General features: G+C 41.8%; 1 protein-coding gene across 1 annotated transcript in view; it reads left to right on the forward strand.

The window, feature by feature from the left end:
* ADAMTS2 (ADAM metallopeptidase with thrombospondin type 1 motif 2) overlaps nucleotides 1-17,398 on the forward strand; it is a 190,776-nt gene that overhangs the window by 168,043 nt on the left and 5,335 nt on the right. Inside the window, exons 13-21 of the mRNA XM_074883501.1 lie at nucleotides 2,577-2,710; nucleotides 3,529-3,652; nucleotides 4,293-4,373; nucleotides 5,827-5,990; nucleotides 7,147-7,306; nucleotides 7,971-8,103; nucleotides 10,412-10,619; nucleotides 11,902-12,031; nucleotides 13,053-13,142. Of these exons, the coding sequence (XP_074739602.1) occupies nucleotides 2,577-2,710; nucleotides 3,529-3,652; nucleotides 4,293-4,373; nucleotides 5,827-5,990; nucleotides 7,147-7,306; nucleotides 7,971-8,103; nucleotides 10,412-10,619; nucleotides 11,902-12,031; nucleotides 13,053-13,142 (1,224 nt within the window). The remainder of the gene's footprint in view (nucleotides 1-2,576; nucleotides 2,711-3,528; nucleotides 3,653-4,292; nucleotides 4,374-5,826; nucleotides 5,991-7,146; nucleotides 7,307-7,970; nucleotides 8,104-10,411; nucleotides 10,620-11,901; nucleotides 12,032-13,052; nucleotides 13,143-17,398) is intronic.

Below are 17,398 nucleotides of genomic sequence, written 5' to 3' on the forward strand. Positions count from 1 at the left end.
CAATGATTCTCAACTTGTTTGACGAGCACTGCTTGCTATTTTTAAACCTATTCGCTTCACTTGAATGATGGGTCCTTCAGGGCAGGGTTGGTCGGGCAAGGGGCAGGTACAGGGCACTGTCAGCCAGGCACCCAAATCTGGGAGGGGAAGGGTCACTTTGGGTGAATCATTTTGCATTCCAGTGAGAAGATACTATGCCAGAAGTTAATAGCAAATTCCTTGTAATTGATTTGCCTGACTTTCTTCCCAAACAGTTCTCAGGGTTCCCTCATTCTTTTCATGCCTCCTTGTGCAATCTGGGATTTTCAGAGGCACAGACACAGCCTCACAGCTTAATTTCATGAAATAGCTTTGCTGGCACAGGGAGAGGGGATGAACGCTGTGGTCTGCAGGACCTTTGCTTCTGATTTAGCCTTTGGAGCAATCTGCTGCAAAAACCACTGAAACTAATCAGATGTTTTTCTATGAAATTCAATGGCTTCTAGGTCAGAAACCAGCTCACTGATGTCTGAGCACTGATCACTGGGCACTGCTGGTTTCCCATATAACTGTGGTATAACTGCAGCCACCTTTAGAGTTACATTTGCCTGAGCAGGTTATTAGAGGGAACAGCTTTTGTGTGAAAACTGGGCTTATGCTTGAACTGTAATGTATTTTAAACTCCCTTTTGTAAAGATAAGACATATCAGTGACATACTTTGTGCAGATAATGCAGTCATGGCTCAAAAGTGACAGAAATCCATACCCTTCACACGCAGCTTAGCTGGACGTGTCTGACACATTGTGTATGTCATGGGGACAGAGAGGAGCATCCCGTCCCATGGCCAGAGAAAAGCTGCCGAGCTGGAGTACACCCCAGTGTGTGCTTGAGCACCCCAGTGCAACGTTGTGCCACGGCCTGTCTTCTGCTCCAAGCCCCCTGAGCACCCCATCTCCCAGCCCACCCTGGGCTCACACACCCCTGTGCTGTGCGTCTGCCAGGGCAGTACAGAGCGACAGTGGCTATTAGCTCCCAGCCTTAATTAAATGAGAAGAAAACTCATGGGGAGCAGGGAACAGACAGGCACATGGTCACGTCCATGCTCCTGCACCTCTACTATGTCCAACACCAGTGAGTAGAAAGAAAATAATTCTTTGCAATTAACAGGGTCCAATTTAATGACACTTGCACCTTTACTATTCCCATGGAGCAATGGGAAGAGAACCCTCTCTAAAATAAAGCCCTTGTACAGAGCTGTTTGCACCCAGTCAGATCTTCTGATATTTTCATTTAATCGTGTACAGTGAATGTATGGTGTGTGGGGGGGGGTGGGGGTGGGTACGTACTGGGGCGGGGGGTGTGTGTGTGTGTACACATCTATGTCTTGTGCATAGTTTAATGTTTCTTATATATGCAAATACATTTGGTCTGTGATTATTATGATCTTAATAGTCCCCTATTAAGAATCTGCACAAGAAAAGTAAAGTACCTGCTTTAATAGTCTAGACCCTACATTTTTAGCATGACATCTCTGCATTGTTCAGGAGCAGTAACAAAGGTCTCTGATGTACCAATACCCAGTGGCCATGAGGACATCAACAGCAATAACAAGGACTTTATTAAAAGAGGGCAAAGGCCATGGAACTGTACAGGGAAAGAATGCAAATGGCCTGTGAAGATTTATTTTAATTGAACTGCTGTAATGGAAAGGTTGTTATTGTTTTAAATGGTGGGGAAATTGTCCCAACTTTTAATTATGTTAAAATAGCAGAATCTTTGTTTCATCTAACAGAAAGGCCATCCACTCTTTGCTGCCAAGGAGAGCATAGTGAGTCCTATTAAGGGACTGGGGACAGCAAGAGATGTGGGTAAAATGAAATACACTGGTAGAATACAACTTTATTCAGCACTGACTAGTCATTTCAGCTTTATTTTTTGCTCTTAACTTTTTGGAAAGGGGTATGCTTGTCTGGCTGTTTGAGCATGTGTTAGCAGTAAAAAAATGGTTTTGTCTGAATCTCTGTGACATCTCATCATGTTTAGTGATTTAAACTATCATAAATACAAGTACAACAATGAGGGAGAATTAACTTCATGTTTGGGAGGAAACCGTATGGTCCAGCTGTCTCTGACGACATTTTGGATGCCAGATTCAGTCAGTGTCGAACAGCTGCTTTTAATGGCAAAATGACTTTTGCTTTTTTCGGATTTAAGTGCAGTGCAGGAGAAACCGATGCAGAAACCTGCATCTCTCACAGGTAGTCATGTAGCAGACTGCGGAAACCTCTGCCAGATTGCGTCATCTGGCAAAGGATTAAATAGAGGGCCCCCCCCCCCCATCAAAGTAAATGATCTGTTATTTTTAAGACTGTCTTCTAATGATGACACATGGGTGCTTTATGATTCAGCAGTTTCCAAATAATCACATAGCCTTTGAAAGGGGATAAGTGTTGATGATTTATGGGGTACCGTATTGTGTTCTGTGATGTATGCAAGAAAGAAGAGAGAGCCAACACTACTGAAAGTGCTGTTCACAAAGTCAGCAACTGTACTGTTAGAGCTGAACATGCACAATTTGGGTCATTTTATTTTTCAGCTAAGGAAAGGTGCCACCTGTATTGCGAATCAAAGGAAACAGGGGATGTGGTGTATATGAAAAGGATGGTACACGATGGGACCCGCTGCTCCTACAAAGATGCTTACAGCATCTGCGTGCGGGGAGACTGCTTGGTAAGCTTTTGATGGCTTGTTTCAGAGCTTAGTATTGTGAAAACAATTAAAACGGTAGCTTGAGTGTTTCTCTCCAAGAATGACTATTTAAGTAAGTATAATAGCGCTTTAGGCAATAAGGAGATTTCATTAGGATTATTGTCACAATATTATGTGTGATATTCACAGCTGCCATCACATTGCATGTGACTCAATTCCAACAGCGCCTACCTACACAAGTAATATTTAATGCAGTATTTTAAGATGAACTATTACAATTAGCTTTCAGTGAAAGCTTTTCCTGCTGAGGTTTAGTGGGGGTGGAATGTACAATGAAACAGGAACATGCAGCAGCTTTCAAGGAAAGTGGTGTTAAGATATGGCTGATGTGCATTCTCTCTGTATTTGATCATGCTATTTTTAAAAAAAATCAATGACAGCTCCTCTAAGTTTGGATCTGCCGCAGGTCATCTTTCAATGGAATTAGAGGCTCTGACTTAGCAGAGCACTGGTAGAGGTGCTTATCCTCACATAGATGCCTTGATTCTCCTGGAATTTAAGCATCTGCGTAAAGATAAGCTGGGGCTTAAGAGCTTTCCTTAACCATGCTGCTTTCCTTCAGTAAGAGGACCATTGTGTGAAGCATAATATAAAAATATAATCACCTGTTTGACAGCTATTATAGGAACTGGAAGTGTTAAAATCTGTTTAGATGTTGATCTTCCATGAAAATGCTTCTTTGCTGAAGCAGAAGTCTGGGTTTTGATATCTGAAGTGAAGGCTCATTTGAATTGAAGCATGGATAAATAAGAATGACTGTTTTTCTCCTTTGTGCACAGAAAGTTGGGTGTGACAGGGTCATTGGTTCCACGAAGCAGGAAGATAAGTGTGGTGTTTGTGGAGGAGATAATTCCCACTGCAAAGTGGTGAAAGGAACATTTTCGAGAGTACCAAAGAAACAAGGTCAGTACATTCAGTGTGTTTTGTCCCGGGGAATTCAGGGTATTTTTGTCTGATCTATTCTGTTCCATAGAAAGTACCAGAGCAATCACAAATCATTTACAGCATCACTAATTCCAATAAACTCTCTGGAATTTACTTTGAGATGTGCCTAGAATTTGAAAGTAAGACATTTGTCCGGTGGTCAGTTAAGTCTGCTGATAACCAGGGACTGTGCATGTATAGAGGAGGCTTCAGTGCTTCTTGTTGGAGAGCTGTGGACTTACTTGTGCTGCTGATGTCACTCAGCTGCTCTGTCTGAGTCACTGGAGTGCTGCAATAATATGTCATCATCACTCAGTGTCAGACAGGAGCTTGCATGCTCTCTCTCTCTGAGTGCACATGGCCCTCAAAGCCCGTTTTAGCGTGAAGCAAAGTCTGTTGAGGATACTTAAGGCATTTTGATTCTGACCCAAAGCCCTTTGTCCCTGTTATGTTCCATCACCTGGCACAGAAGTAGGGATGGGAACGATGCTGGATTAGGTTCAGTTTACTGTAATACACCCTTCTTTTAGAAAATAGGATTTATTTTAAAACCTAAGACAGACTCTTCCTGTTTGTGGCATACTAACCAGTTACTGTCTTTTCAAATACTACAATAAAGGGCACATTAAGATGTTTGAAATTCCTGTTGGTGCAAGACATTTACTTATTCAGGAAACGGATGCCACCAGTCATAATCTTGGTAAGTATGTAACAAGTAGGAAAATTTTCAGTCAGAATATTTTTTTCTACCTTTGTCTCTGGAACCTGAAAATGTGTTTATGCATTTATTTACCCATTATCCTCCCACGCCACATACCTCCTTTAAGTACGTTAAATTAGGAAGCTTCTCTGGCAGTTTGATTTCCCTGTGCTGTATTCCCCGGTGTCCTAGCCAGAAGATCCCTGCATTGGCATGTGCATGTGTGAAAGCTCCTGGAAGAGGAGCTGAATTACATTATGGGCTGCAATGCATTATCTTTGTGTGCATCTCTTGTAACGTGCTTCCCATCCTCAGTCATTTCCCAGCTACATCCAGATCCATTTCAGATTCTGCCCCATTGCTAACAGTATTGACACAAGGCTGCCCAATCAATCCCACAGCTTAGAAAGTAATTGAAATCCTCTCCTCCTGGTGCCCTGTAATCAATGGGAAGCAGTGTCTAGTAGGCTGTTATTAATTGGAAGTAGATTCACAGTGAATGGCCTGCTAATTGTATCGTGAGTCATCCCAACTCCTCACCAGTAAACGCTTCCCTTGCTGCTCAGTGCAGCCTGGCCCCGTGGATCAGGAGAGCGATCACTCGCTGATTCAGACAAGGCTCTTCTTTCGGTGTGGGGTAAGCGATGCTCAGGGGAGACAAACAGCTCGCTCTCTGTCGAGGCCAGTGCTGCGGGAACAGGATGCTCAGGTAGCTGCTAGAGAGAGAAGGGAGTTAAAATCTGGTGTTAAATAACAAAAATCCCTGCTGCTTCTAATGAGGAGAGCAAATTTTCTGTCTCAGGAGAAAACCAAGAGTCCTAATACAAAGGTGGCTGAAGTCTCGCCAGGTGAAGGATGGGGCATTGGTGACAGCTGAACCAGAGGAATCAAGCGCTGTCTGCAGTGGCAGGTGCCTGCAAAGCAGCAGGAGCTTAAGCAGGGCTGTGTCGGTGTCAGGGCTGGATCTGAGCTGGAGAATTAATACAGTTTCTAGCATCTCTCTCTCACTGTGGGGACCTGCTGGGGGTTAGCCCAGTAGCCTTTCTCTCATGGAACATCAACAGCCCCCTGAGCTGTCTTGCAACATGTGAAAGAGCTGAGTAGCCCTCGGTCCCCCACCGGCTCTCAAATTGGCTCGGATTTGGCCAGTGGGTTCAGAAGTTGTTAGTCGGGAGCAGGCAGACGGACACATGCGGTGCAGTCGCACTGGCCTCATTTCTCTGGCAAGGCAGACTATGAAAAAGAAAAAAAAAGGACAATTGATGTTTCTGGAGCTGAGCAGGAAAGCATTGGCAGTTCAGTGAAACACCTGAAAAAGTCTTTCCAAACCTGTGAGGGAACAGAGGGAAAGTGCACACTGGCCTTTTCTGCTTCTTCCACTGGGACAGAAGCAGAACAAAACTCGAGATGAGAAGCGAACCTCTTGTATTCACTTTTCTTATGTTGCTCCTAGCAATTAAAAATCGTGAAACGGGGAAATTCATTCTAAGTGAAGACAACTATGTGCCAGACTCTAAAGTATTTATTGACATGGGTGTGGAGTGGGAATATCGGAATGACGATGATAGAGAAACCGTGCAGACCATGGGGCCGCTGCGTAATGGAATAGTTATTCTGGTAAGTCAAATGAAAACCATCTTCCACAGAACACAATGTCAGGGTTACAGAGCCATAATGTGCTATAATATATTTTAGATTCCTCTTGTGAGTTACAAGAAGACATCTGCTTCAATTGTAAGACAATAGAAGACGGATTTTAATTCCATTCTCCTAATTCATTGCTCTGTACAAGAGTTGCTATAACTCAGGGTTATGTGCTGAGCATCCAGCTCATCCTGTGGATGGTCTTGCAAATGTCCACTCTGTAAAGACTCTCCAGCTTACTTATAATATCTGACATGGGAGCATTAGTTAAGGAAAGGTCAAAATGGTTTGTATCTGATAGATCTAATAGCTCCTCCTCTCGTCCATGTTTTGAAAATGTATCCTGCAAAGGCAGCTGCAGGATTCGTGTGCTTCCAGGCTCACGTTGTCAGGGCACAGCCAGTTCTGCAGTTCCCAAACCCACACGACTATATTCTTTTTTCATTGCAAACAATAGGTGAGTAGGGGTAGGTTAATTCAGAATCCCTCTGAAAGCAGCTATAATGTGTTGATCTATGCCAGCTGAACATCAAAGGAGGAATAAATATTATGTTTTCAAAGGACCAATATTTTGCACTTTATTCACATTGAGTTCCATTTTCTTGCATTTGTCTCAGTGCAGTGTGATAGCAAAAATGCTTTCTAAGTAGTTTATATTTCTGTCAGGATTAAGTAACAAGCTTCACAGAATTCCCAGGATTATGATAAGAATATTTGTGTTTTATCAGAAATATAAGCAATTCTTCACTGCTTTCAGTTATCTGTGCTTTTGAATTTGCCTTGTCTTTTAGTGGAACTATGCATTATCATTTTAGTACAACATTTCCTTCCTTTGTGATGGGATATGGAAAAAATTTAGTATTGTGAAGTCAGTCCAATGCTGGCAAGAAAAATCAGTCTAAATCAACAACAGTCTTTCTTAATATGCAGTTTAGAAACTCTGTGTCATAAGGATAGAGATACTTTTTCATCAGGGAAAAAAAATGTGTTGAGTGCAGCTAAAAGGTTTAAATCCCTCTGGGGATGTTTTTATATCTGAGCCATGATGATTGCTATTTCACGTCATCCCACATAGCTTCTGATATCAGTCTTTCATAGCTTTCTTCCCTACATCTGTTTTGCTTACTAGGTGATTCCTCACGGTGGTGCCAAGATATCTTTGACTTACAAGTACATGATCCATGAAGATTCCTTGAATGTAGATAACAATAATGTTTTGGAAGAGGACTCGGTGTCATATGAATGGGCTTTGAAGAAATGGTCCCAATGTTCAAAACCTTGTGGAGGAGGTAACAACAAAACCCCAGAGCATTCAAAGCTGATTAGAAAACTGAAAGAATGAACATCACATGTGGAATTCATTCCCACGAGACATTAGGGACACCAGGAGTATGGAAGGGTTTTATTTAAGTTAAGAAATAGATAAATAAATAGTAAATGGAGTTAAAAATCTGACTTTAATGGTTTTGGAGGCAGATCTGGGGTGGGTCATTTCTGATTTATGTTTCTGAAACTGAAAAATTGTACAAATGTACAAGATTTGGATAAGGGTCTCCATGCTCAAGGTGCCACAGGGCAGCCCTTAGTAAATCTGCATCCTGTAATGTGGACCTTGCAATGTAAGACCCTGCGTTTGGGGCCAGATGTATATCCTGATGCTGTTCACCAGGCTGATGGTCAGGCTGCAGCGCTGGAGTGTGGCTGTGCAGGTCGCAGAACGTTTTTGAAATGCTAGATGTTGTTTTTCTTATTATAGACTGTAGTGAGAAATAAAGGGGATGAGCAATTCTGGGTGCTAAATCTACATGAATAAGTGTTTATTCAGTGCAGTTTGTAGCGTGTTCACCTGTAGTTCCAACTGCAACCTTTGACAGTGTATGTGCAGTTTGTTTGAAACCTGAGTCCTGTTTAAGATCTTCCAGTACTGAAAGTAAGAGGAGTGTCTTTCCTCAGGCTACCAATTCACAAAATACGGCTGCCGGAGGAAGACAGACCACAAGATGGTTCATCGGAGTTACTGCGAGTTGATCCAAAAGCCTAAGCCCATTCGCAGGGTGTGCAACCTCCAGGAGTGCTCCCAGCCCATGTAAGCATCACTGCCCACCAGCACTGCTCGGCGGCAGCTGCCAGGGGCGTTACACCCCGCTAGCACTTGTCACCTGAAAGGACGTGACTTAAGCTTCATGTCCACACATCATTACAGAGACCCAGGACTGTGAGAATGTGATGCTATATTCTGCTTGTAGAAATATTATTTCTGGGGCTGCTGGTTCCTATTACCTCTGAAATAAGTTGGATTAGAAAAGAAGTGCTGTCTTGATCCAGACATTTTTGTTCAGGCCATCTTGAGGTAATAAAAAATAGACATAAATTCAATTTATACCAGTTGATTTTACACAGTGTGAATTAACCATGTAAGAACAAATTTACAGAGTGCTACATAAGAAAACAAATGTCATACAGCCTCTGAAATCCAAATCTTCCTTAAAGTTCACAGCATATTTTTCGACATTTAAACACAGGAAAAAATATTTGACCTGTTAGATTTCTCTGGCTGCCCTCGTACAGCATGGTGTGCCTGTTGTACCTTCATCTCTTCTATACATAGTTAAGCATTATAAATATTTTAATTCACATTTCACAGGTGCTTTTTTTGACTGGCAGCAGGTTACTCCTGCCACATGTAGGACTCATATATTCCTCATGTTGCTACTGCAACAAGAAGTTAGTATGTTGATCCCAGCTTTTATCTCTGGGGACCAAATCTAGATTCCAGGAAGCACAGCAAATAAGTAGAACATACCACACAATATTTCCTAACTTCCTTTCAAAAAAAGATTTAAAAGAGAGAAAAGTCAAGAAACTCAGCATGGGTCAGGGTTTAACATTTATTTATTGGAAAACTGAAGTAATGACCTAACCGTATCTCAGGCTCTCTGGAAAGGACTGTATTCTTCTTTCAGCTGCAAATATAATTGGACCCAGGTACCACAAAGACTCAATAGGATCCTAAATTGTACTTGGATTCCTCAGTGTTTCGGTCACCTCTGTTTCCATAGAATGGCATCGGAGCATTTTGCACTTGTACACAGGAGAGGCAATTATTTAAGAGATTTTATGAAGCTCTGTGACACCCGCTACACTAATGTGCTGCTGCTTCACTGTTGGGAAAAAATCATCTTTGGCTCAGAAATCACCTTAGGATTCATGGCTTTGTGCTTCTACAGCGCTTGCCTTCCTCCACAGCTGTGTGATTTCAGTGGGCTACAAAGAGAAAGTTGGGTGAAATTGCCACTTTATTTTTTGTTTAACTCAAGCGTTTAGTGCATTGCCTTGTGCCCATGCTATTTCTTGACTATTTCTAAACCCAGGATTTTATGAGTACTTTAGGACAATTCCTTCAAACTTGGGATATTTCTTCAGACTATATATATTTTTTGGTTAAGTTTATCCCATGAACACTGTTTACGCTGAACAATATTTCCTTCTTGCAGATCTCTGCATTCTGTAAATATTTATAGACTGCTGTATATCTTCACTTACTTGACTATAACCAAGCTTTCAGTACTCTACATAAATTTCCTCCGGTCCTATCTGTCCTTGTTTCTCTTCTCTAAGTTCCTTACAATTTGTAGCTGTGATTCTTGAGCCAGTTTGGATAATCAGCAAAGTTTTCAACTACGCCACATTACAAACCGTGGGTTTCATTTTTCAGTGGCCAAACTGATTCACGCGTTATGAACTCGAACCTTCTGATTTGGGGTGTTGCCTTCCCCAAAACCAAACATTGATGATGCTGAGGACCCCGATTTGCCCAAGCTCAGCACACACAGCACTGATGGTGTAGCTGGGTTTGCCAGTGCTTCAGCAGATGCTGTCTAGGATGGCTGGGGGTGTGGTCCATGGACCATCCAGATATGGACCAAGCTGGAGCTGCATTTCTAGCCCAGATGTTCTGGATTCACTCCTGTGGGAACCAGTGGTGCATGCTACATTATGAGACAAGGCACAGCTCACACGCCAAGACCCGGGAAGTTCAGCAGGACCCTTGGGTGGCTCCTTTTGACATAAAAACTACCATGTTTTTATGTGCAGTCTTGGAAGGGCCAGCTTAAAATCAAAGCAAAATAAGCAAAGTAAAAATAATGTTTATCTCAGAGATAATGAGAAAGAGTAATTTTAAAGATCAGGGTCTTATTACTGGTTTTTCAGGGACACAGTCAAATAACCCTCACCATAACTGCTTATGGTTTTTCATATCTTCTTCTTTTTCCATATCAGAACTAGTATTAACTTCCTGTTAAACCTGTGTTTAAGTTCAACAGACAGTTTGAAGTCACCTAATTTAGGAGCGAGAGAATTTTATTCAACTTATTCTCTTTTCACTAACCCAGATGGGTTACAGGAGAATGGGAGCCTTGCAGCAAAAGTTGTGGGAAAACAGGATATCAAGTACGATCTGTCCGATGTATCCAACCCCTACACGATAATACAAATCGGTCTGTTCATACCAAGTACTGCAACAACGACCGCCCAGAAGGCAGGAGGCCTTGCAACCGGGAGCTTTGCCCAGCGCAGTGGAGAATAGGACCCTGGTCACAGGTCAGTCTCTTTCTGGAGGTCTCGAGCAACTAATTTCTTACAACGCAGGGAAGAAAATCTTGGCACTTGGCTTTCTATTCAAATACATTGACGCAGTAAGGTAATACTTACACAGAGGGTGTATCGCTTCCGTTGCTACTAATGCCACAGAAAGTGAGTTAGGTGGAGAGCTGGTGGTACTGAAACAGCCAATAAAGCCATCCTTCAGTGATGCCAGATGATCCAGACCCTGTGAGCCACCCATATAAATTGTCAGCATCAGGAAAGCTGACTTCTACCTGCTCTTTGTTATGCTCACAATCATTTACCTGTTGACTTAATTAATTGCCCTTCTCTCAGATTATCACTGCTCTATTTTCTTTCAAGTAAAGACCACCTTAAAGTCTTCAGATGCTGGGATTAATGGCACCTAAGGAGCTTAGGCACTAGCACTCCTGGAGATTCAGAGGTGTGAGCATCTTGGATATAAAGGCCTTCAGCAGATTTTACTGCTCACCCTCATAAGGTTCTGTCCGTAACCCAAAGGACAGAGTTTTTCACCTCGTTTACTATGGAAATACAGGGTACCTATTCATGAACCTTTTTTGTTTGCCATTGCTGTGCGCAAAACAGGATTCAGTTCCACCCGTAACAAGTGTCAGGACCTGGGCGTTTTGTGCTTTCCATCCCTGGCTCTTTGGCTAATTCACTGTGTGAGCAAGAAATGCAGTGCCACTCTGTACAGGCTGTTTCTTGCTAAAGTATTTACTAAAGCAATAAGAAACTCCACCTATTCATATTTGCAAACCTTTGCAGTCATCAAAAGGCAAGAAATGTGGGTAAAATATTGCAACGTTAAATCACTCATATAATTTTGATACATGGGATCCTTACAGTTTGTCTCAGCATTTCTCCATTAAATTCTTTAAGAAACGTGGCTGCATTGGAGATACATTTTATTTTGGAACTGTGCCATGCAAATAAGCACAAACAATTTTTATCCTCCCTGGGTTGAATAGGTGTCACAAGCAATGCCATCCCTGGTGCACACCGTGAATAGATGCCTCACATTTACAGTTGTTTCTTTATTGCTCAGACCGTAAGCTCTTTCTTGGAGTGTTTCACAATTACTGGTATACCACAAAAAGCAGTGGTTCACCCTCTTGCTGCAGGTACTGCAGTGGTTCAAATAATGTACCACGTCGGCTCAAATCAAGGGCAGCGGTTTAAAATTTAAAAACTCATTTCTAATGCATTGTTTTCAAAGGGTGGCTGGGGGTCTGACTGGTGCATCTCCTTTCAGTGCTCTGTCAGCTGTGGCAACGGCACGCAGGATCGCCCGGTCCTGTGCCGGACCAAGGACAATGCTATCGGCCTTTGTAAAGAAAGTAAACCAGAGGCCGTAAGGATTTGCAGACTACCTCCATGTCCAAGTAAGTACTTGTCTTCTCCAGCATATATTACTTGCTGAAGAAAATTATGTTGATGGTATTTATTTGAAATACCTTCATTGAAGTTATACTTGCGTGCTCTGTCTGCCTGGGGTAGCAGTTCTCCATAGCCTCGGTTTTGAGCAGACTTTCCAAACATGGAGCTGTTGTGTGGCCCAGGGGCCCAAGAAGGTCATATGGTTGTTCTCTTCTCATGGTGGGGAGCACCGCTTGCCCCAGGACAGCATGAGAGGCTGGGGCAGACCTCAGCACAGCAGTGATGGCTGGGTCTGGCCAGCAGACGACAGCTCCCCTGGGTGAGCAGTGCTGCCTGAGTCCGGCCCTGCACCCCTGAGACATGCTGAGCTTGGCGAGAGGCTGCTGGGTTGTGACTGATCAAGGGCATCATGTACAAAGGTGCCTCTTTGCTTTCCCCATCTCCAGTGACAGTTCCAGACTCTTTTTCCATTCTGTCAAGCACAAGATATCTTCAGGGGTTATCTAACTCAGTGTTTTTAAGCTGTAATAAATTTGTTCCTACTTACTCCAGGACACTAATGCCTTTATCCTTGTTATCTTTTCAGCTGTTTGCAAATGATACTTGTGAGATCATTTTACATATTCCTATTTTAAGTAATTCATATTTATCTTTTATTCCTGATGTATTTCTCAGGGTAGCTTTTGATTCCTAATTAATTAGAACCAAGCTGTCAATTATGGTCTCCAATATAAAGATTTTAAAGAGGCAGTACAACCAAACTAGATTGGATGTATCTTGGGACATAACACTGCTGTGAGAAGTACTGCTGGAGAACTGGCCTTCAGGCTGTCAAGTGCTGGTCACAAGTTGCAGCAAACTGGCAAAACAGCACCTTCTGCCCAAAACTACACAGCCTGGTCATAATCCTTCCCCGGGCTACTTCGCCATCAAGCCCACTCACTCTCTTAGCTTATCCACATCTGACAGGTCAGCTATTTAATACTAATATCTTTTGTGTTACATCTTTTTTTTCCTCTATTCAAGGAAACGTTTCTGATCCTTCAAAGAAAACCTACATGATACAATGGCTGTCAAGACCTGATCCAGACTACCCCATCCAGAAAATATCTTCAAGTAAAAGACCCATTTATAACTCTGCCTTTGCCCTTAAATGCATGCCACATCGAATGTGGACTTTGCCTTTTGCTCTCTTCTTCTCTCTATGCGGAAAGTTCCCTTGACTTTGCCAAGTTTAAATCTTGGGCTGAATCTTTTTTTCACACCAGGCACTTGGTGCTCGGTGTCTTTCTTCTCTGGAGCTTGCGTAGCACTGGTGGTGGAGGTCTTGAAGTGTTGGATGTGTGAAGTTGGATCTCCACAGTATGTTGCAGTCCTCTGAAAGGGAGCTGGGATTGGTTTGCTTGTTGCTTGGTGATGGTGAAAAAAGGCTCTTACTGGTTCATGATGTTCAGTTTGATAGCAAAACTGAGAACTTATTGTGAATGTGATCACATCACAATAATGACACCTTGTAGTGCTAAAGTTCTCCTTTATCTAAAAACCCTAAATCTCATAACTCTCTAGTTTCAGTTCGCTGACAGGGTAGTCTGATGAGTGAAAGAATTTTTTCATTCCATTTTCCTTTGCAGTGCCATTGCTTTACTCACCCTTGATGCTCATTTTTTATTCCTGACCCTCACATTTATGTTTGTAACCCGTGGAGGGCTCACTGGGAAGCAGAAGCTCAGTTTCTGTCGGTACTTTCTGTGCTGCTATGATGCCATCTGCTCTTGCCAAACTCCTGGTGGTGGTTTGAAATACTTTCCCTTGAGAAAAGCTGCGTTCATTTTGCCTGTCGCACAATTTTTGCCAGTTTTGCGTACTTTCGCTTTAGAAACAAAACTGAAGCAGAACAGGCGTGGTCCATGTTGAAGGTTGAGTGGTGGTGTTTTTCTTAACCTGGCGGAGGCAATAGGATGTTTTCATTGACTACGATGTCTCCAGCTGCTCAGCATGGAGCTGTTTATACTCATTACATCTTTGGTCTTTTTTCACCATGTGCATGTCTGACTTGACTGGTACGGTTGTATGTGTGCGTGTGTGTGTATGCTCTATAGATGTGTCAACTGGCAAACATAACAGTGTGAACTACTACAGAATTACCTCAATTTTTATTGCTTTTTTTGCTTAGAAGAAGAATTTTAGAAAAATGCCTTAATGTTGAAATGTAAATGGCATTAATTTACCAGATCCAGCTTTAAATATAAACAGTACACTGGTACCTTGAGTTAATCTTCATATGGAGTGTTTTTACTTGAATGATAGCTATTAGAAGGCAGTAAATTTAATCTGAGGTTAATTTGCACAGTGCATATCCATATCTTCATCAAGACAGGATTGTGACCTGACTTACTGAAATTTAACTGGCATTCTTGCTTCACCTTCTGTGTTTGTGTTGAAGGTTTGGAATTCACAAGTCATAAACCTGTTTGTGACAGTCAGTACCAATAGTAGAAGTGTATCAACTTTAAAACTGCAGTCTTGGAGCAAATTACTACCTTATTGCATTGATCATATTCTTTGGAAAAGTGGCATTTTTGAATCTTTGGGTTGTCAACAGTGTAGCACTTCAAACTTGTCATTATCATGTGATCACATATTTAAATTTTGCTGTTAATATGATAATTTCCTGAAACATGTTAACAATTTACATGACAAGGTGAAAAAGCAAAGACACGTATCTGGCACTGAATACTGTTATGTAAAATAATTGGTGTTTAACTGTATAAATATATTCATGACTGTTACCTTTAAATAGACAATGTTTAGTGATGTTTCAAGAGATGGGTGGCTATAGAGAATGGTGCAATAAGGTATCTGGGCATTGTGCACTATGTCTATATGCACTTTGGTTTATCAGGGATATTTTATTAGTGTTTTGTATGTATTTAACATAATATTAAAGATGTGCCAATTCAGTTTGCTTTTCAATATTTTTTTATGAGACTAATGTGTACCAAAGTGACTGTGAAACTGATTTATTTTTTTCTTACTGATGTTTTGAAGATATACTTCCAGTCTGTCATGCATACTGCAAGTAAAAATAAATAAAAGTTCAGCAAATCTGAATATTTTGGTTTGGATAGAGGATAAAAATTCCATTCTGACATTCATAAGTTACAGAGTTTATTTATATAACTTATCAGATGTCACTAAACATATTACATAATGTAGTTTTATTTTCATGTATTTTTAAACTTGACATTGCATATTTTTGATAGGAAAAAAGGCATTTTTCTAAAGGTGCTTTTAGTGATCCTTACAAAGCCAAGAACAGATCTGCCTTGCTGAAACTACATTTAAATGTTCTATCTGTTGGCTTTTATTTTGCAAGCCGTTTGGAGAAGCTAGCATTAAGGTCATGTAACACAAGGCAAAATGTTCAAAGGGGACTCTATGTGGTATGTAAAAATATATATAAAGCTGTGTAGGCACATGCAGTCCTTTGTATAGAGTTGTGCATGCAGATATGAACAGTTCCAGCTCTTAAAGACTGGTTTGAAAGTGTCTCCAAAACCATGGTACTATTCATAGGTTCCTAAGGAAGGAGTTGTTCTTTATTTCCAGCAACATCTCAGTTTAGCATTTGAAAAATGTGAAAATGAATTGACACATTTGGAAATAGGAACCAGGATTCTGCTTTTCTGCAACAAATGCAACAAACAGGGCATAAATACAATGCAAGGAAGATGTTTCCACCTTCCTCAGCCAGCACTAGCATTTATAGCAGCAGCCACAGTTACTAGTTTATTTTAGACTGATATGTTTGCCAATTAAACACCTATAATGCCCTATTTTGTTAAATGAGGATGAGTGAAGAGGCGACACCTACACTTTCTGAGCTCACTTGATATCTGAATCTGCTCTGGTTCCCTACTTTGCTGTAAGGTTGCTGACAGGGTAAGTCAGTGTTGGTAGCAGGATGGTGAAATACGAGCTCCAGTAACACGCTGACTTGAGCATGCTGTCTGCCATCGGGCGCGCTCTAAATAAAGGCGAGTAATTGGAGTTACTCATCCTTTACTGTAAGAGTAGGTGGAAATGTAGTAAGAGCAGGGAGAGAGGCAAAAGTGATTTCATCTCTGTCTCAGCACTCTGGTTACAGAGAATATGTTTTGTTACTGATTATGCCAAGTGTTGGTCAGTCTGCCTTTCTCCTCAGCCCTCTCCTCTCCTACAAACCCTCTGACTCTTTCTTTCAGCACGGGCTGCGTGTTGGGATTTTTCCTTCACTGCAGTTCCTGATAGTTCCTGGCCCTATCACTTCAGCCTGGAGGCACAGGAGCTGTAGAGCCTGTATGTAGGACAGAGGACAGGTAGCTTTCTCTCCAAGGAGCTGGATAACCCCTCACCATCCATCTGCTGCCCATTCACATGATCCTCTCCCTCCTCTGAGCAGAAATCACAAGGGCTTGAGTAATCTCGGAGTAGTTGTCTGTTTATATTTCTCAGGCAGTAATACAGTTGGACCAGTTCACCTTTGATGCCTACATTTTGCTACCTGTATTTCAGCAAGATCAGGATCTGCTGTAACGCCTCTATTATAGTGCAGATTGTCATAACAGCTATCAACAGCTTAAAACCTATCGATTATTGTTCTTTTCTGTTACAGTTTTCCAGTCAGTGACACAAAAATCAGGACTTGTTACTGAGTCTCCCAGTCATTAGTGGACTGGCTTGGCTCCATCGCACTGGAGTTTGTTGTTCGGAAAATATCAGCTCCCTTCTAGGAGGAGGAAAAAAGCCTTATGCTAAATGCCCCGCTTTTCTCTCAAGCAAGGGGCATACTCAGGCAATGCTGCTGTTTTCAGAATAGAGGTACCTGGCAAAAATACCACTCCAATGGGAGATGGATTAATTCTAAGAGTTACATGATACACATTGAAATAAGACTTGGATTTCTTGAGACAGTCCAGATAAATATAAATTACCCCTGACCATGGTTAGTCACTGTTAGATTGCAGAAAAACATTAAAAGAAGCAAAGCGGGGGAAAAGATTTCTGAATATAAACCTTGATGACTTTCGGGGGGTTTAATGTTGTGTTAGCAGCAACACGGTACTATCGGTGTGTTTGAACTCTAAGCCAAGGCAGGAATGCAATTCATCGTGGCTGCTCAGCCTTCAGGGTACAACTCTCAGAATGTGGAGCCAGAAAATAAAGTATTATGGTCTGTAGTGTGGATGGGGCTAGTACAAACAGTGCAGATCAGCTTTTGCATCCCTTGAAATGAGTTGAGTTTTAGGTTTAGTATTAAGCCTGCTTCTGCTTATAGAAGGCTCATTTGTCAGTTTTCCATCCCACTTTAAATACCAAACCCTCTGCCCACT

This window comes from Strix uralensis, chromosome 14 (assembly GCF_047716275.1).
Source record: "Strix uralensis isolate ZFMK-TIS-50842 chromosome 14, bStrUra1, whole genome shotgun sequence".
NCBI lineage: Eukaryota > Metazoa > Chordata > Aves > Strigiformes > Strigidae > Strix > Strix uralensis.